Source organism: Callospermophilus lateralis, chromosome 5 (genome assembly GCF_048772815.1).
Source record: "Callospermophilus lateralis isolate mCalLat2 chromosome 5, mCalLat2.hap1, whole genome shotgun sequence".
Classification (NCBI taxonomy): Eukaryota; Metazoa; Chordata; class Mammalia; order Rodentia; family Sciuridae; genus Callospermophilus; species Callospermophilus lateralis.
In genome coordinates this window covers 79,652,951-79,673,997 of record NC_135309.1, presented here as the reverse complement: position 1 = coordinate 79,673,997, position 21,047 = coordinate 79,652,951, and the positions used below count along the sequence as shown (strand labels likewise).

The 21,047-nt window shown below is 37.9% G+C and overlaps 1 protein-coding gene across 2 annotated transcripts in view; it reads right to left on the bottom strand.

The window, feature by feature from the left end:
* Efna5 (ephrin A5) overlaps positions 1-20,843 on the bottom strand; it is a 277,348-nt gene extending 256,505 nt beyond the window's left edge. The window contains exons 1-2 of one of the 2 annotated variants that reach the window (XM_076856947.2): positions 19,524-20,843; positions 18,803-18,962 (exon numbers count right to left, since the gene is read on the bottom strand). In XM_076856947.2, coding sequence (XP_076713062.1) covers positions 18,803-18,962; position 19,524 — 161 coding nt within the window. In that variant the 5' untranslated portion in view covers positions 19,525-20,843. The remainder of the gene's footprint in view (positions 1-18,802; positions 18,963-19,523) is intronic. The other variant, XM_076856945.2, reaches the window with a different exon arrangement.
* Between the last annotated feature and the right edge of the window lie 204 nt (positions 20,844-21,047).

Sequence of the window (21,047 nt, the reverse complement as noted above, 5' to 3'; positions counted from 1 at the left end):
GAACAATACTTTCTATCTAAAAAGGGAGTTTGGAAACAACTGCTTAATTTGCAAGTGAGAGAAACAATTCAAATATAGTACAGCATTCCAAGTTTCATCTAGAAATATCAGAATTGACCTACGTTTTATATCCTACCATGTAACTACTTACAAACCAAGTCTCATTTTTATTCAGCATATTAACCAGTACTTAGTAATATTTACAAAGCAATTACCCAGTGCCTAAGATATACAACAGTGCAGAACAATTGTAAAACATTTAGAAACCTATTAACCCATCTATTATAAAGTCATTATAACTTGTCTCTTGATGTTACAAATGGAGCCTCATGAGGGAAGAAGGTATATGGGGGTCTCTCTGAATCTCTCTTTCAATTTTGCTCTGAACCCAAAACAATTCTAAAACATTATAATCTTTAAAAAAGCAAAAACACAGCCTTACACTGACCTTGTGCAACATGGCCAACACACCTTTCCAGCCCATGTTTTTGCCAGACCCCTTTCATTCTGAATAAACTACTTTCTATCCCCCAAATTTATCTTTGCTCTTGTTGCTAAGGATCCCTGGAATATTTCTCTACCACTTTCATCCCTGACTACTAACATCATATCCATTATTCAAGACATAGACTAAATTATTTCTCTTCCAGGAAGAACTTCCTGACACCCCTGAACAGACGTGCTTTCCCTCTATGTCCACAGCATTCCGTGCTTTATGTAAGTGACATTATTTGTTCTAATATGTTAGTAAAGCAGAATAGTTTGGAAACTGCCTTCGCAATTAATGAATATTCTAATTGCCCTGGTATTTGCCTACATGTGGTCTTGAGCATCGATATGTTCACATCAAACATCACGGAGGGCTATGAGTATAAAGTGATACTCACACTATCAGGGGAAATGAACAACCCAAACATGCTATTGGTTTTCACTGTGTATTTATTAAAAATCACTTTGCAGTCAAGACACGAGAATTTCTTTTTAAGGATGTTTACTTTTCCTGTTAGTAAATGTACTGGGATGGTTTTCACTAAAACATAAGTCAGCCAGCTGTTTGTTTGGGTTCTTGAATTAAATGGTAAAAATACAGGCAGCTTTTACTCACAGTGCTCCACTTTAAACAAGGGAATCTGTTCCATATTTAAATGATTTAATTTTCCTTTTTTAACAAAAGTTTAAATTTTTCATATAATGAGAACATCTCTTCAGGACTTCAGAACTTTCATTTCAGAAGGCATATGGTTCTCCCTCACCCATCTGATACCCCTGGGATGCCAAAGCACTTAGGAGACCCAAGAGAGTGTATAATCCAACATGACAGCTGAAGGAGGGAAGGATAACAGAAGCATCAGAACAGGTATCAGAGAGGGAGGCTATTATTCTGGAACCCAGGTTTACCCCTTATCTTTCTTTCATGTTCACCAAGATGCTACATTTCCTGTCCCCTTGAGAAGACAGCATCACTGGAGTGAAAGTTTTGCTCAGAGGCAGGCTGGGCCCATGCAGACAAGCAACTTCATGTACCTTAAACTTCTCTGAAACAGACAGGACAGCCAGTGTTCTTGCACTTCAGTCTCCTAAATTCTCTGTAACCCAGCATAAGCTCCTGCTGGCTTTGTAGTCGGCTTCCCTTTCCTCTGTATGGCGCATTTACGAGTTCAGCTGTGGGCCCTGTTAATTTCCCTCCACAGCCTTTCTTCTCTTCCTAACACATGCACACTCGAGCCTGGGCTGGAGTGCTGACTAAGGAGGAACAATAGGAGGCTTTGAGCAGAGCTCAGCCCCAGACCCAGTCAATATTTACTTCAGTTTGAAGCCACTGTTTTAAAGCTCCTTCGAAGCAGAACTCAACAGTGGGGGAGTCCCCAGAGGTTTCTAGATTTTATTTTAACAAGAGGGAAGAGAGGTGGAGAGATAGAGTAAATAGATTACTGTCCAAACCACTTTCTCAGAGAAAATAAGGGAGGCTGTTCAAAACAGGTTACACTTTCAATACTAATTAGCAATTTATACCCAGAAAAACCAATCGTCTTCCAACACTGATTACTGCAGTCTTAAAACTCCATATCAGGCTGCAGTGCAAATCTACTTAATGTGACCCCTGAATATCTTGTAAGCAGGGGCCTGATCCTATCAATTGCCTGGAGCTTGCCAAGGTTTGCCTACTCTGCCCAGAATGGTACTAGCACCCTAGGTGTAGTTAATTCAAACTCCAGGACTGATTTCCAAACCAGATCTTATGCATTCTGCCAATTCAGATTTGTCCTAAAATGAATTAAGAGTGTACTGTACTACATGCTAGTAAGTGTGCCAGCTGTATTGGCAATAGATTAGGAAGGCTGACCTATGATGCTGAAGAGTAAAAAAAAAAAAAAAAAAAAAAAAAAATTCACAAACACCTCTTCCTGCCAACGAAAGTGGCTTTCTATGGGACAGTAGGTGAGAGGTAAGATGGACAGTTGTTTCCAATACTATATTAGACTCAGTGGAATATTCCTATGAGTTTACACTGTCTTTTGTTGAAACTCTGTAGAAATACTGTTTATTAATAATAAAATTACCTAAGTTTTTTTTTTTTAATGTGACAGTTGACTTAAACTTTCTTTTCTTTTATTATTATAAACTAAACCACAGGTAGAGTTGGGAAATCTTTAGCAGGATGGGTGAGGGCACAGGAAATTACTAAAGATTTGTTAGAAACCTGAGGAAAGAAATTTATAGTTGTCTATAATACCTAGTTGTAATTAATGCTTATTATCCAAATCAAAAAAGTGTGTTGTTATCTTTTAAGATCTTGCCATACATTCCATTCACATTTTATAACATTTCTATAAAGACAGAGCCAAATATTGAAATGTTTAATAAGAGAAAGAATGAAGAGGATTGGCAACTATCCATACTTAAAATTCTAGCTTATTATACCTGTAATATTAAAGGGTAGGTCATTATTTTACATTCTAAGCATGTAAAACAGAAGTGACATAATTTAGCCTTCACAAAGAGGATTCAAACTATCCTTCCCTCTACAAAATATAAAGAGATATTGCAATAGGATTGGACTATTCTGTTTGAATGCATCAAATGCACTGGAATATGTTTGGCTCTAATCTTCACTAATTATTTGCCATATTAATAAAAGCTAAATGATTAAAATGCAACTCAATCCAATCATTTCAACATCTTAAGGAATTACTGGATTGCCGTACACTCAATTCTATCCCTCAACAAGCTCTTGTGGAAAGAAAATACTAAGTAAGCCTGGCTTTGATGAAGTCTCCAGCAGATATTTTTAAACTGATATAAAAAAAATTAATTCCTTGTATTTTGCGTAATACAAAGTGTCAATAAGTAAATCACCAAAATTTAAACTGGACTACCCTTTTGCCAAGAAAGAAATCTGAAACAGGGGAGAGATTGTAACCATTAATCATTCATCAGACACAGAAACACAGTAACATAAAAATTACAAAAGTTTTAAACTTGAAATAAACCCATAACAAGCACATTCCCTTGACAATTTTTAACTTCCAATTTATCAGAACAAAAGAAACCTGCTTTTGTATGAAATGACACAAGGGCAACAGAGAAAAGTTCAGGGGTCCCATGAGCATAGCAATTCTAAATACTAAAACATTGCACTTGTAAGGCAAATTTGTAATGCAGAGTTAGCAGTACTCTTTCAACTACTTTTGGTCTTGCTAATAAAAAACCCAGTACCTTGACTGCTGCTGGCCAACTTCTGTCCTTAGACAACACTAAATTTCTGGGTACAGAACATAAGGATCATGATAATTTCCTGTATGAATTACTGTTTTCTTGGGTTTTTTTTTTTTTTTCTTTTTTTCTTAAGGGAGGTTTATAAATTTAGGAGTAAAATGATGTTATAAAATAATTATGTGAGTATATGATTGTAATTTAAAAATCAATAATGAGCACATTTGCTATTCACCTAACTATAAACATATGAAGTTAAAACCTGCTTTGAATAATCACCAGACAATTCTACAAGTAAGCGGTCCTTTGACGGTAAAGTGTTACTCGGGTTTCAATGCATTAAAATATGTGTTCCTTGACAAATTCTGTTTCCTTTCTGTTATATGTTATGAACTATTTATGTTTCTAACATCAATGTGCATATAATTAATATATGCTAAGTTTTAAAGTAGTCAATAACAAGAGTTTTTAAACAGAGAATTGTTAAGGAACTCGACACTGTTCCTCTGACAGTGAGATTCAGAAAAATCTAAGGATCCCAGGGACAGCCTGTAAGGAACAGCCCCGACAGGAATTGATTTGTTTCAACAAGCTCCTCATTGGAAATACAAGCATTCTCCAAGAGAGTGTCGGTATTCATTAATTTCCCCTCTGAGATGATGGAGAGATTTCATTATACCTATGAAGCCCAAAGTAGAGAAAACGATAGAGATGAGACAAACTGAGAGGGGAAGACAGGACATTAAAAATAAACTTGACCAGTTTTACAAAGGAAATTCAAAGCTCATTTCTGGGAGGAAGGTCTAGCAGACCTGCCCCTGAAGTGTCACTCTTCACACTTTATTTGTCTTGCAGAACTCACAAGACAAAACCTAAAATGTGAATTTCTTTAAAAGAAAACCCAACATAAATGCATAAATCTTATCTTTCAGAGACAACATATATTACAAAATAATAAAACTGTCTATCTTATAATAAAAATCAACTCTTCCATGATGCTTTGAAAATACGTTTTTATTCACACAAACATATTTTCTATACAACTTACAAGAATATATTGAATTATAAAGTGGCATTCCCCTGTATGAAATGAATCGACTCACACCCTTAATCTCTATTCTTTTCCCTCTTACTCTTATTGAGGTATGATTGACTCTGTCCTTTTCGTAACAGTTTTACAGCAGTTTTTAAAGTCCTGTCATGTATCCACTTTCCTTTAAATTTCACACAAAAAAGAGACATTATTTTTATTATATCCATTTATTTATTAGGGTAAAGAAATTGAGGCTCAGAATTCACCGATATGAGTGGTATTATTAGTCAACTAGAACTGAATTTAACCACCTCTAAAATATAAAAATATTAAGGACAATTCTAGACAAATCTAATCTGATGCAGAATACTTGGATATCTTATTCTCTGAGCCTTTGCCTCTATAACACTCAAGAATATTTGATTCTATCCTAATCAGTTATGATTACAAAAAATAAAATTAAAAAGTACATGAATTTAATGTTTTTACTTTATGTAGTCAAAGCAATTTGCTTATGTATACATATCAGTGCATGTAATTTGGTTATAACCTATTAATCTGATGACAAATCACTGTTAATAACCTTGAGCTAAAATATAAATATTTGTGTGTGTATGTGTGTGTGTGTGTGTATATATATATATATATATTTGCCTTTCTTAAAAAAATGGAGAGGCCAAACACTAATTTAAAATATTAAGCATCTTCTACTTTCCTATAAACATGTCAATGACCATAAATCTTAGAAAAGTCAACTATATTTTAAACAAAAGCCACTCCCTAAAGATATGCAAATGATGTTTTAATCAATAAAGATAACCTATTCCTAAATTTACCAGTCTTCCAAACATCCTCCCCCTTAAAGAGCCACTTAAACTCATAGTCAGTGAGTTTTGCATTTCTGGATCTATGAGAATCATAAAACTAGACACCCTAAGAAGGTGTCCCATCAAAATTAATAAGAACTTTATTTATACCATGACAAGCATAAACAAATACCTGCAAACAGCCACATCTTAAATTAACTGTCCTTAACAATGTTCACGGTTCTTAGGAAATGCTGCTCAATATTTTAAATAAATTCATGTTATCGAGAATTTAGGGGCTGAGAAGATAGTAGCAATTGCCTTGCATATATAAGGCCTTGGGTTCAACCCCAGCACTGAAAATAAAAATAATAATTAATTAAAAAGGAAAAGATTTGCCTTTGCTTTGTAATTAAAGCATTAGTGGGCCCTGTTATAAAAATAAGAAAATACTTAAAATGAGTGCTTACCATCCTCTTCCTCTTTTTGCTTTCATAGAAATACAACTAATTTACAGAAGGAACATTTTCATCTTTGTTTTCATAATCTTTCCATAGTGGATGCTTTCAAGACTTAAAAGTTCACTTAGATTAGTCATGTTGTATTCACCCACATACAGTGAAGGAGAACAAAACAAACAAAAAGAAAAAAATAGAGTAATCTGATTTCAACTAGTTCCATTTCTTGTTAGTAAAAGCATCACATAATAGTTCGTTGCAAAAGAAAATGATATATATGCTGTGAAAAAAAAATGGAAGCACATTTGTAAACTCTACAGGAACAATGATTTCTCACTTCGGACTCCAGAATCATAGAATTTTAGAGAAGGAAGGCATTTTTTTCTCAAATCCTTTATAGCTCCATTGAAAGTACAGGCCCCTGAAAGCCACCCACAAAAAACTTAGTGGAAGGAGAAAAACTGTTAGTCATCTTCTATGCTGAATGTAAAATAAACATTTTGGGTTCATTTAACCATATGGATTTAAATTGGAAAGTGTTAAAAATCTGTTTCTGAGGTGTAATTCTGGCATAGCCACATAAAATACATCTGGAGAGGGTTTGCAAATAAATATTCTTAGACATTTATGACAGGATTCTCTTTGGACCAGGACAACATTTTCACTCTAGTAGAATTTGCCCATAGAGAGCAAGACTTAGCAGCAAAATCCTTGTCCTTTACATTTGTTAGTGGTGTATTTCTAATGAAGCATAAACCTCAACATAAAAATCTGTTTTATTTTGTCTGAGATTTGAGGACTACTATGCCTTTTAGGCTTTTTAAATGACAAATAACTTTCACTCACGTAAATACTGAGTTTCATTTTAGGAACTGTAGAACTAAATAGAAAGCTCAGGGCAAATAAAACCAAGAATCCTTGGTGAGAAGCCAGAGTTATCTCTTTGCCCCCTGAATTTTGTCCAGAACCTACCTCCCTGTCCAAACTGCAGCTCACAGGCCTCAATACAACCTGGGAACTTGTTACAAATGTAAAGTATAGGGTGCCCGAATAAGATCTATTGAATTAAAATCTGCATTTCAACAAAATTCCAGGTGGTTGAGCACACCCTTAAGGATGAAAAGAAGTATGTAGTAATCTAAAAAAAAAAAAAAAAAAAATCATTAAATACATGCTTCTTACCAGCAGAGATGTTGTTTATACTGTTTACTACAGTATCTCCATCACTGAGAAAAATACCTAGCCCACAGTGGACACTTGATAAATATCTGTCAAATGAATTGATAAGTGAAAATATCTTAAAATACTTTCTACTCTGTACTGTGGATAAGTTTATAAAGTTCTCGTATCTATAGGATATAACAAAGCTCTCACTGCAGATGCAGATGTCACCTTATTCATCTCTGTCTGAATCCCCTGTATGCCTCCCAGTATTCTGCACATAAAATCACTCAATAAATATTTTATCAATTGTAAGTTTTAGGTATTCAGTATATGAATATATTATTACTAAAAGATATTATCTATAACATTTATTTAATGCAAACATTTTGGATAAGTTCAAATCAACATATGATTTCTAAATTTACCCATTTGGCTTTGGTTTTAGATATAATAAAGAGATTCATCCAAGAAATTAAAATAGTAATGTAAAACATTATTTGGGGCCAAGTCCTGATTCTATGTCATACCAGAGAACAGAGATGGTGTGGGTGATTAAAATTCAAAATTGATCCTACAACCTCATGTTAAATTCAATAGCTTCAGTCTTTTCTTTCCAAATCTTATACCAAAGCTGCTATAATTTGAGAAGTATCAGCATTTTAGATTTCTATTTTTGCTCAAATTCATCTACCAATGGACATACCTAGAGTGAGTGAAATGGCCAAAGCCATAAAAAAAGAGAGTGACAGGCAACTCTATATGACAAACAAATTAAGCAATTAGTTCTCAAATAACCAAATAACACAAAAATCTAGAGCTAAATAAATAACAATTTGCAAAAGAGAGAAGTACAAAAGATAATGAGACAATTAACAGCATAGATATATCAATAACAAAACTACCCTAATATTCAAAATAAATGACTGGTTCTCTCAGTTCATATTATAAAGTACAGATATTAAAGAGGGGAGTCCTTCCCCAGTAAATAACTGCCTTTTTTCATTTTATGAGTTAAACAGTGCTTAGAATTTTTTGCTTCAGAAAACCCAAGGCTTAAAGTTAAACCAACAGGTATATCTGACCCTACATGTATATGTTCGTATGGAATATCCTACAGACAGACACACCACCCACACACACACACACACACACACACACACACACAGAGTCATGTTGTTGTCTTCCCAAGAGTATAATTGACAATGGTGATAGCAGAGTGTGTAATTAGTTTTCATTGTTCCCTTGACAGCTATAGTTCCATGCAAGACCTTTTTCTTTTTATGTTGCAAATGCTATGGAAAAAATACACTAATAACAGGCATTTAATTATGGGTCCAGCAACCATAGAGGGAACATTGCCAAAAAGATTGGTGTCTCTCTCTCTCTCTCTCTCTCCACACACACACACACACACACACACACACACACACACACACATATATTTATTGTGGGGGAGGGGACTTCTGTTCTTCAATTACAGTCATCTTCAAAATATTGATGTCAGGTCTATACTAAAAAAATGTTAAAATTTTTCCCCAAGTCTCCGTCAACAGTAAAGTATGTGAAGGATGCTACACAGATTCTAAAACCAAGAATATGATCATGTCTGTACTAAAATATTAATAAGAATAAAGGCATTGCTTATTAACAAGAAAATACTCTTTAAAAATAGCTTTGTTTTGATACTATCAGCAAAGAATACGAAGATTCAATTTTAAATTGGTTTTTGCCTCGATTTTCACAGACTTAAAAAAAAAATAGCACTTGTGATATCAAATATCTGGGTGCTACATTTCCTGGGGCTTACTTTAATTTCTTTTATACAGTATTTAAAATAAAGTATCCCCAAGTTGCTGCCATGGCGGACACAAGATCTGTCACTGAGGTCCTTTCTCGCCTGATTAATTAGTAATTGGGAGACACATTTTGGCAGCTTTCATTTCCCTATTATTTTCTCTAGTTTGACACAAAACCCTGTCAGAAGCACCACTATTTGAACTGTACCCCTCTTAGTGCTGGGTCAGTACATTTTAATAAATGGAGCCCCTGCCAGAAAACTACAGAAATAGGCATAAAAGTTTATTGAAGCAGTAACAGTAAACAAATATATGAAGAAAACACTGAATGCCACAGTATCTAAAACATTAATGGTCTATCTGAACCCAGGGGTTACTGGCGAGATTGCAGAGCAAAAGAAAAGGCCTGTAACAAAACCACTGCTTTCATCTATCTTTAAAAAAAAAAGTATTAGCTAAATAAAGCAGGCAAACACTTTGCTGCCGCATAGCCTTACATCTGAGCCTCCCTTCGCCTCCTCCATTATTCCAATCCGATAAATAAAATTATTGGGAGGCAAAGATCTGTTGTGACTACACAGATAGATAACTCATCCAGAAGTCACTGAAGCTCTATCTGAGCCGAAGAACATTTTTCATAAAAGGTAAAGCGAGAAACTTAAAATTGAAGCTGGAAAGACTAATACTTTGGAAAACAACAAATAGCTACAGAATCAGTTTCAGAATCTCCATCTCAAAGTGTCAGTCACTTCAAAAAAGCATGCTGCTATGATGGTGGCTCAGGACACTTGTGTGCTAGGGCAGTGGCCATGCTGTGTAAGTCAGAGGTCACCACTTCCACATTCCGACATCTGTCTGTATTTTCTTGCCCTGAAACAATACAAGGGGAACTAGGCTCATTTGCTCCCACTTTGTTTAACCTAATTGTCAAACATAAAAGATAATTTTCCCATATGTAGAGTTATTTTTACCTTTCCTTCCCAGTCTCATTTGTCTCCATTAAATTAAATACCGTAAAGAAAAGGAAAAAAAAAAAAAAGGAAAAAAAACTTAATCAGAAGGTTGTCTCCTGTACATTATTAATTTCAGTAAATGTAAAAAAAAATTCTATATCCCACTCACATTTATGATATGAAATATCAAGTATCATGTTCTCCATCATCAAACTCTGGATAACAATTTTCAGTATAATTATCCAACTGAACTAAGCCATAACTTGATTTTACTCAAAGCCACAACACTGCATTTTTAATATAGAAATGCTTTCCATCATATATATTTTCACAGTAAAAGACAAGAGCTAATTGTTAATTATACTTTTACATAGATAAATAAGTCACCAATAAAACATAAAATAGGAACTCTGATAGCCTGGAAACAGCATTTTTTTAAAAAAGTATTTATTAGCAATCAAAAATAAAAGGTCACTTTGAACACTCAGTTATTTCAGTCTTTTCCACCAGCCAGTCAAAGAAAAACTGATGATGGGTATCAGAGGAAAGTTTCTGATGCAAATACTGTCAACTCATACCTGGGCTTTAACCATAAAATGTATATCTGGTCTTAAAATGTGTATTTTCTATTTGTCACCATTACATTGCATCTACAACCACCCCAAATCCTACTTCTAATGAACTGAGGTTATCTCAGACACAGTAGTGGTCATCTGTGCCCAGTTTAAATTAAACAGACTGAGTCAGGTTACTTTTGAAATTAATCTTGAAGTTCTGCTTTTATTACAGAACCTGGGAATAAAGTTCCCAGACATCATCAAACAAGGAATTATAGTATAAAATTTTGGTAACGTTTAACAGGCAACACATTCTTCCAAATGTACAAATCATAATGGAAATATAGCAGACTCAGTTGATAGTCTCATATCTTTTAGTAGCAAATATGAATTTACTGCTAAAATAATTTTTCCATAAGAACCCACAAGAGGGGTTTATTAATGAGAAAGTAAGAGGACTTTCTCTATATAATTCAAGGACAAAATGCTCTGACTGTATAATGCTTCTTAAAGCATCCCAATGCTTCATTTTGGAAGGTACCTGCATTTCAATCAATAGTTCTTACTGGAGAAAGATCCCTAGCACTGCTGAGCAAATTGGGAGGAAAAAGTCAACCAATAAAAAAATTAAGAAAATAAAATAAAAACAAACAGACAATCAGAAAAAGGAAATCAGGATAAGGGAGTGACATCAGAAACTATTAATAGATTACTTTGAAATTAACAATGAATTATAAGCTTCAAGAGAAAAAAATATGGAAACATGGTACAGCCCAACACCTAACATTAAAATACCGTATTCTTGGGTTTAAACATATTATCATTGTTAAAACATTCTTTTTTTAAATAAACTAAGAAAAAAAACAAGAAGATAGCATTTTAATGACTTTGAAAATAAGGAAGAGTTTTAAAAGTAGAATCCTGACAAAATGACTGTAAAGTGGTTTAGTCCTTTTCTATCGTCCATATTCATTTCCGGACCAGGTTCATGAAAGAAATAAAATCGGTCTTAAAACAAGATGGCTGCTTCTGGGGGAGAAAAGAAACACGCTGATTTAACTGGAAGCCCAAAACCGAGCTTTTCTAAATCAAGAAATACGAATTTAATCATTTTTTTCCTCTAATGTCCACATATTCATGGACTTCTATGTGGGAACTCGTGGATTACACTATGCAGTTAATGAAAGTTATTAATAACAAAGCAATTTTTTTAAAAAAGGTCTAATCTTTGCGTGCTAAAATGACGCGATTGTCCAATGCATACACACATGTGCTGATTTACATGACTGTCCAATGCATATGGGCAAATTCTCAACTTTCCTTCATACCCAAATCATGATCATCCGTCATGAAAATCAGGTCATTCGATAAGTAACAATAGGAATAATATTGAAACCTTATATCTCTTAAGAATCCAACCCTAAAAACATATATTAATATACTATTAGAATCAATTCAGCAATATTTAACATTTTAAAAGCAAAAACCACAGAAAATTAACTACTAGACAATCTCTTCGAATTGCACTTTGCTGACCTTCCCTGAAGCAAATGGCAGTTTAATTCTATGACTTACATATAAAATTAAAAACATCTTCCTCCATTTTGAAATAACTTTTAAATAGATTTTTTTTAAAAATCATTCAATCCTATTTTTATTCCCCACTTGAGTGGAAAATAAGACCTGACAGTAACATTTTCTTCAACCTGTCAACTGTCAATTGTATGAAGGATGTTTCTAAAGATGACAAAGGTTTATTTTTCCTTATTGAAAATGATAGAATTCTACCTGAATGAAAGCTGAGCTAACCATTGCTACAATGCACTCTCTCTCAGCAACTAGCTAACTTAAGTAGGAGTTTTCAATGTTTTAAAACAATGCTTTTATTGAAATATATGGTTCATTATTTGAAAACCATATCCAGAAATCTCAGAATCAAGAGTTTAAAACTACACAAATTTTCTATTAGAAAACAGTGCACAGATTTTTTACAGTAGTTTTACAATCCTCCTTCAGAAAATACAATGAGTATAGACCATCAAGAATAGTGAGATCTAAAGAACTTTTTTTTTCTAAAAACTATTCACAGTAGTTGCAGTACATAAAATTAGCATTGCTCATTTTTAATGTTCAGTGAGGAACTTCTGTGTCATTATGCTATCTTGCTATTGACTGACTAAATTTTCAAAATGTGAATGCAGACAAATTTAGGGAGAAAGGCAGATCTCCTAGTAGTGAGTAATATCCTATTCAGAAACACTGGAAGTTCACATTAATCATGAGAAACTTTTCTACAAAACAGCTTAAGACATAGGTTGAAAAGCTCACTAACATATAAATCTAATCAGATAAATCAGGCCCTTAAAAGAGACAGTAATTTATTGATGTTGGCTAAGACCATCATAAGACAAATTATTAAAAGTGAATATTAATATCTCATTTCTTACACTCCTACTCAAGGATTTTATACCTGAACAGGAAGGTATTATCTGTCACAAATGATCGAAGGACAAAAAATTTTCCCCAGTTTCAGAAGACTGAGCTGAGTGAGTTGTCCTAAGGACCACCTTCCTCACTGTACTTAGGGAAATACAGACTTCCTTCCCAACATGAATGTTCCAGTCAGACTATGATTATAAGAGTCTGTATATTACTTCTGAAAAGAAAATCAATAACATGGAATCAGTCAACAGAGAATGGCTCATCACTTAAAATACCACAGCTTTTTAAATCCTTATTGCTATGGAGGTTATTCAAAACATTCATTAAAAAATAAATAAAAAAGAGGATGAGAGGCAGCTTTAAAAACATTATTAATCCAATTATTTATATTGGAAAAAAAGGAACCAATAATATACCAAATGCTATAAGAAAAAATGTTTTTAACGTATTCTTATGTTTTCTTCATTTTATATTAAAAGTTCATTCTCTCCCACCCTTCCTCCCTAGCCTCCAGCCCAGGTAAATTCTTTCGGCATATTCTTCTCCCAAGCTAGCAAAGGCCAGGATTCCTCAAGGACTAATTGTATTCATTCATTTTCTTGGCCCAGCATGAAGCTGGTAGCTTGCTTGGTTCATAGCAACAGGAGAGAAAAGGAGGTGCCCATCTTTATCTGTCCCTATCCAACAGGAAACCAGGCCAATGGACAGAATGCAATGAAATGCCTATTCAGAAGGCATTTTGCAAGATTAAATGGCAAGTTTAATTTGTACCCCAAAGGACTAGGTGTTCTTTCCAAACCTGATCCCTCAGTTTTTAAAGATAAAAACCACTAAAGCTATTGTTTATCATCCACAACACATGTGACAATAAGATATTAGTTCCATGTGCCAGTAGTCTAGTTAACACCCTAAAATCACATACCAGGAACTATGAAAGATGGTCTCTGATATGGTTAATCACAAGTAATTTATTAACACTGGTCTCATAATAGAAATGCCAAATGAGACTACAGTCAGTAGTCCCTACAAACAGCACTAATATTTCAGTCACCTAAAAAACAGATGGTTGATTATTTCTGTTTGTTTTATGAATACATAAAATAGTGCATACAATGGTAGCTAACTTTGCTTTACAAAATTCTATGGGAAAATGACCAAAGAGCAAGAAACATACTTCTCTTTCACAAATTCCTAAATTTAAAAAGGGGAGAGAATTCACTTCACAAAACAGCCTAAGACATAGGTTGAAAAGATGACTAACATATAAATCTATTCAGATAAATCAGGCCCTTAAATATACTTCAGGTCTCCTATAAGTAGATGAGCATAAAAATATAGGCTGCTAAATCTCAGTTGTACTGTTTTATTTTTACCCTTGTCTTTACAAAAATTCTGATCCAAACATCAAAATAAAATTATCCCACTATATCTAATAAGCTGATGTTACATTGAGGCTTATTCGTTACTTTATTAGGATTCTAAATAATATATTTTACTTGAAGATTCGTGTTTCCAACATGTAAAAACATTATTTAAAACATATTTTTTTAAACAGGGGGGGAATCCTTTATAAGTATAGTAATGAAACTATTCCAAACCAAGGTAAACTTTTCATCCTTTCTCAAAATAAATTCTTGGATATAAATTAAGATGATTTATTTGTCAGAGAAAAAGGTACAGTGCCAGTATTCTGCTCTATGTGTGTGTATATGTGTCTCCAAATGATGATGGCTCAGAATTTTTAAAATAAAGCAAGTGAACTTTGAAAGAAGAAAAATACCCAAAGAAATATGGTTAGGGAAAACTCGTTTACTACTGTCTCTACTTAGACACATACACATAACCTCAGAAGGACAAGAGAGTGTTGACCTAGAATTCACATTACGTTCACAACTCTAAGACTACATGTTAACAAAACAATTACCTACCAGTGTACTATGAAATGCTTAATTTACAAAAGTTCCTAAAGCATTGACAAAGTCTAAAGAAAATATGACTAGGTTCATGTTTAGTAAATCCTTGATGAATTAGCAGAGATATTACTCATGCTAAAAAAATAATTGTTAAAATCGATGATACTCAAACCTTGGCAGAAATAAAGCACCAAGTAAATGGAATTAGCATTACTGAAAATATGATTATACTGGCTGTATATTATTTTATTATTGCATCCATCATGCCAACTAGGAGACACATTTAGTTATTCTAGCATCATTTTGGCACAAATCAGTCCCAGAACTTTTCAAAATACATAGGGTTTAAAAGAATATTCTGTTGAAAGCATCAAAGTGTTACAGCATGCTTAGATGAAGAGGCAAGTTCTTAGTATTGTCATGCCTATCTTTATCAGCATAGACACTAAGGGAGAATGTGAATAGTTTTATTGCCAAATCTTCTCCCCCGCCCTCTTGTTACTTAAAAGCTTTCTACAGTCTTAAAGAAATTAAGGACAAATAACTATATTAACTTTGATTTGTATTTTTATTACTCAAAGTTACTTAGTAACATTCCAATTTAGAATGCAACATAATATTAAAAGGATAATTCTATTAATCACACTTTTAGGTGAAAGTTAGGCAAGTTTTCAAATTTTAGAAACATAGTTGATGCATGTAGGCTAATGTCTTATAAGGTATTTCTCTTCAGACTAATAGTTCTCAGTTACTATTTCACAGATTTGTGCCATTTCAGCATATAAAATCAGTTTAGTTCCTGCCCAATAATACTGGTAACTAAAAAGTTAGAAGCATTTGAAAATTAAATATCCATTTACCAGAAATTACTATCAGGAATATTGTTTCTAACAGTAAAATTATTCTGACACCAAATAAGTTTAATATTTTTCCTGTGATCCCAAATTTATAGATGCTTATTGTACCAATGGACAAGTAATGACGATATTCAAGGTAGCAGATACATTCCCATCAGCTACACAAGGTAACACAACTTACACAAGAAAATACTTAATCCCTGTTATCAGGACCTACTTGATCCTAATTTTACCAAACTAAATACAATTTCAAGTTCAATCTATTAGTATACACTCAAACGTATTTACTTCATTGAAACATAGTTTCCATTCTCATCAGTTTAATATATCTACTAAACTTTTCTTCTAAGAGAAAAATTTTAAAATCTATTCAAGTTGCAATTAATATGATTGACTTAGTCTTTTGATTATCTTCTTTTGGTTTAACAAAATCTTGATACTTTCTACATAGAACCAAAGTCATGGTTAACTTACGTTACAAAATGATAGCATATAGGAAAAGAAAAAGTACAACATTGAATTTATAAAGTGTAGTAAACTTATGCAAATTTTATGAAATAGTCTCATAAAATCTGTGATAAACTCTTGGTTCTTATTTTCAAATTACTTATTTTGCATTTGGCCCATTTCAAATTACATCCAAGTTGACTTTCCTTAATACATTAAAAAAGTATCATCTAATTCAACATTTCTCAGTTAAAACTGCCTACCCCTACCTACTTTCTAAATTTTACTGTACTAACATACAAGACAAATGCCTCCATAAATTCCTAAGAATATTAAATGTTAGGGGTAAATTTATTGGTGGTGAGAGGTATACAACATTCTTTTGTTTGGACTTTATCAAACTGATAATGATCAAATAGAAAGGCATTCCCACATCTTCAAATTAACATACTGACTTAAGAATACTCTTAGTATTTTTAAGAATTACAGGTTAACTTGGGCAGGTTTAAAACTACCATGACATCCTAAGCAGAAGAGCTTTCTTCAGGCAGGGCAAATCTATTAAAAAATATGACCTGAGACAAAAATCAATGTGTTAATCTCAAACCAAACAACAGTATCAAAAGCATAAAATAGAGATAACCTAAGATAAAATGTCCTTAAACTAACTCAGACTAGTTTGACAGGTTAAGAAGTAGGGTTGGAATAGGGGTGTTATTGGGTTTTTTCCATTTTAAAATGGTGGGGGGAGTGCTGAAACACCCATATATCCAAATAAATGAATACCACAAGAAAAAGATCACACTGTGAAGTTTGGAGTTACAACCAAGAGCAAAATGTCCCAAAGACAACTAACTTACTCACTGTTGCTTTATTTAATAAGACACTAAAGTTTGAAAATATAAATTCTTTTCCTATATTCTATCTAATAAAGCCCAAAAGGGAATAAAACCGACCAACATAATAAGACTTGCTTTTAACACCATCACAACTGGAAAGCTTGCTCTATTTGTCTTGTCAGCTTTAATAAAAGGCATCTCCTCTGGCAGGAAGACTTCTCTTTCTCTTTTCCTAATAGTGGTAAGTGGCATGTCAAAGAAGAAATAGCTTCCAATTCCACCACCCACCTCCATAAGACTCTAAAAAAAAAAAAAAAAACAAACTTTGAGGGATGTCTCCACTTCTGCTAGGCGGTGCATTTAGAACTGGGCTACCTGGGTGTGACTACCCTGGATTTGCAAGGCGGGGGGATCTCCCTTTCAGATAGTCAACCAGTGGACGGCTTGTGGGGAAATCTGTCCGTCTTCATCTGGGCTGACAGTGTTCAAGCAGGGAATCCTTAAACATTCATACCGAGGGAAAGACTGGAGACCGGTGGAGAGTCAGTGGGAGATAGCTAGAATTGGAGGCTCCTGCTGTCCCCTCTCCCCAGGCGCGCTGGGACGCAGCAACCACAGCTCACTCTCGGCCTCCCGCCTCTTTCCTCCCAATTTCCACTTCACCCCAGAGGAAAACCTGTGATTTTAGGTACAATCAATATATTTCCCTCATAGGCAGACACCAAGACCAATCCACAGCTGAAAGCTAGCCTATGTACCATATAAACAGTGGTAGATGGGCCCGGGGTGCTGACTGCCTGCGCACAGGCCAGGGAGAAAGCAAGGTTTGGAACTGCTCGGGACCAGGAGGGGTCCGCCAGGCATTCTGAATTCCCGCCCCCCAACTTCCAGAGTCCAAGAACACTGGACGTCGGCGGCTGAATGGGGTTCATCACGTGCACTAAGGCAGTCCTTGGTGCCCACCTCTAGCCTCCCGCATACCGGGCGGGCTTCGGGGACCACTGCAAAACGGTTCCAGGTAACCGCGCGCGTTCTTCCAGCTGCGTCCCGCCAGGCCGCGGGAGAAGGGCTCCCAACTCCCGGGTCGATCAACTCTTGCAGCTTGCTTCGCACACATGACGTAACCCGGTATTAGATCAAACTTTCTGGCACCTTAAACCCACTGGGGCGGAAAGTGCAGGAGGAGTACTCTCCATTGACAAGCGCGCCGGGCCCGGACTGACTCCGGGACCCAACGATTTTCTCGCAAAGAGGAAAATAAAAACCTAAAGCTTCCGCTTCCCAGCCCCCCTCACTTCCCCTAGCCCGTGCGCTCTCTGTAATGCACCGAGAAAAGAAAAAAGAAATTTAAAAAAAAAAAAAAAAAAAAAAAAAAACTTCGGGTATGTTTGGCGGATTCTCTCCGCAGTCCCTGCGCACCCACGCTCCAGGCGAAAGCTCTCGGTGGCGCACATCTCCGGCTCTGGGCGACCAAGCCCTGCGCGGGGATTGGGATGTCGGTCCGCCTGCCAGGGTGGGAAGCGGATAAGTCCCAACTCTCTGGCTCCCGCCCTTTTCCTAGTCTCCCCATGCCCTGCAGAGGCAGTAGGTTTGGGTAGCCCCAGGGACTCCCAGGAACACCCAGGCTTTCCACTTCTTAACAAAGAGGGGCGCGATGGGAGCGCTTCCCGCCGGCGCCTCCAAGCCAACAGCGTCCGGGAGACGCAGGCTTTGAGGGTGCGCGCTGCCGGCAGCTGGTGCGCGCTGGTCCCTGCAGCCGCCGCTCCTTCCTCTGGGCCCGGAGGCCCGAGTAGCCTGGGCTCTACGCCCCCCCGTCGCCTTACCTGGGGTTGCTGCTGTTCCAGTAGACAGCGTAGCGGTCGGCGACGGCCTTGGAGCCCGGGTCCTGGCTGAACACACACATCCAGAGCACCAGAAACACCAGCGTCAACATCTCCACGTGCAACATCACGCCTGGCCAGCGGCGGAGCCCCCGACGCGCCACTCCGGGGAGAGAGCGGGGATCCGGAGGGAGGGAGGGAGGGAAGGGGACAGAAAGAGAGAGCAGGCGCCAAATAAATATGAATAAATAAAATGAAGGGGGGCGAGAAAGGAAAGTGGCGCACACCAAGCTGGGGAGGGGCAAGAGAGCGAGAAGAAAAGAAGGCGGCGAATTGCGGGCGGGGGGGTGGGGAGTAAGGGATAAAGACAAACTCGCACCCCCACTGGGGTTCGGGAGAAAAAAGGAATCACAAGATGGAGAGAAGCGTGCGTGTGTGTGGTAGCAGCGGCAAAGGCGGGGGAAGGGGTGCCAAGCTGTGTCTCGGGCGGCGGCTGCAGGCCAGTCACCCCGGCAGAGGGAGGTGCGTGCCGGGCCTGGCGGCGGCAGCGCGATTCGGAACTGGCGGCGGCGCGCGCTGCACAGTCACCGGGAGTTGCGCGCCGTGGCCGAGGGGAGACATACACCGGCCCGCCGGGCCCAGCTCAGCGTCGGCGCCACGGGCTGCGTAAGGCTTCGCAAACGCCCGGGGCCCTTGCACTGCGACCCGCTTAGCTCCAAGTTACTTTGGCGGCGGGAGGGAAACTGCAAAAGGAGGGCGCCGTGTAGATAGGGGGCTGGACGCTTGTGGCCCCTGAAGTCTGAGAGCTTTCCCCAGCCTCCTCTGTGCCTTAGCCGGGAGACCCCTGGAAATCTCAGAGGAGTAGTTGGTACTGCGGTACCGGGCGGCTTGCCGAGAAGGGTGGGGATCTGGAGCCGCAAACCCAGCCCCGCCGGCGTCCTGGAACTGGTTAACCGGCAGCTGCGCTGGCGAGGAGCGGTCTTGCCTCGAAAACCTCAAAGAAAAGTTTGGCTCTTCGAGTCTTCCCGCAGGTCCCTAGTGGAGTCGGACTGCAGCAGCAGCGGGAGTCGGCACCCCGGGCAATGGCCGAGTCTCAGGGATTTCTCCTGTGTGCTTTTCTTGGCCGGGTGTGGGTGCACCAAAGTGAATGAAGAGTAGAGGTTATGAACCAGCCAGCCCGGCGGAGCTGGGATTCCCAAACCTGCAAGACGATGCCAACCCAACTGTTCTGCTGGAGAGCGGGAGGGGAAACAATCACTTTCAAAAGGATCCCTCCAACTCCGGGATGGGCTGATGTCAGTCTCCGATCGCCTTCCGGGAGCGAGACTGATTCCCCACACGCGGTGCCAAGAGCCCCGGGTGAGCTCTCAGAAGTGTCCCTGTGACTCCGACGGGGCTGGCCCCAAGTCCAGCAACTTGTAGAGATACATCAAGCAGTTTGAAATGGGGAAAAAAGGAAAAAAAAAAAAAAGAGAGAGAAAGAGAGCGCGCACGAGCGAGTGGCACCTCCCCGATGACTACATCAGAAAACCTTCCCGATCCTCCCGCAGCTGCTTCTCTTTCCCTCCTTAGGCACAGCAGCAACAAGAGGTAAAAATCAGAATCCGAATCCTAAAACCCCAACCCAGGCGGGAAAATAAATAAACTTGAGTGCAGCAGCACGAGCAGCCCTGGAGAGATTGAAACGACTGGCGAGAAGTGGAAAGGGGTAAAAGTCAGTTTTGCAAAAGAGAGGAAAAAAAAAAGAAGAAAAATGCTTTATGGGAAAAATCTCCTCGGGCACGCCCCCTCGTTAATGACCTGCGTGTAAAGCCGACAGCAGAGACGACCCAACAGCAGCCTCACCACTGCGCGAGACTGCGCGCGTGAACGTGGACGTGGGCGAGGGGGGCTCCGCCTGGGCGTGTTGCGCGGGGCGCGGGGTTGGCAGGAGGCGCGGGCGCGGGTGTGAGCTCCGGACCGAGCAGGGGGAGGCGCAGCCAACCAGCGTTGCTGCCGCGGCCCGGATCATGTGGGCAGCCTTTTTTTCTTTCTTTCTTTCTTTTTTTTTTTTTTTCCCTTCCAGTTTACTTGCGAAGGTGGGGGGTAGCCGGAGCAGCCAGTCAGGGAACAGCCTGCTGTTTGCTTACAGATCGGGATTTTTTCCTCTCTTTTTACTCCAACCGGATTGGTTTGCTCCACGAGAAAGAGGCGGTTTCCTAATCTCCCTCCCCACGCCTCTCACCCCACCCCCCACCCCACCTTCCTG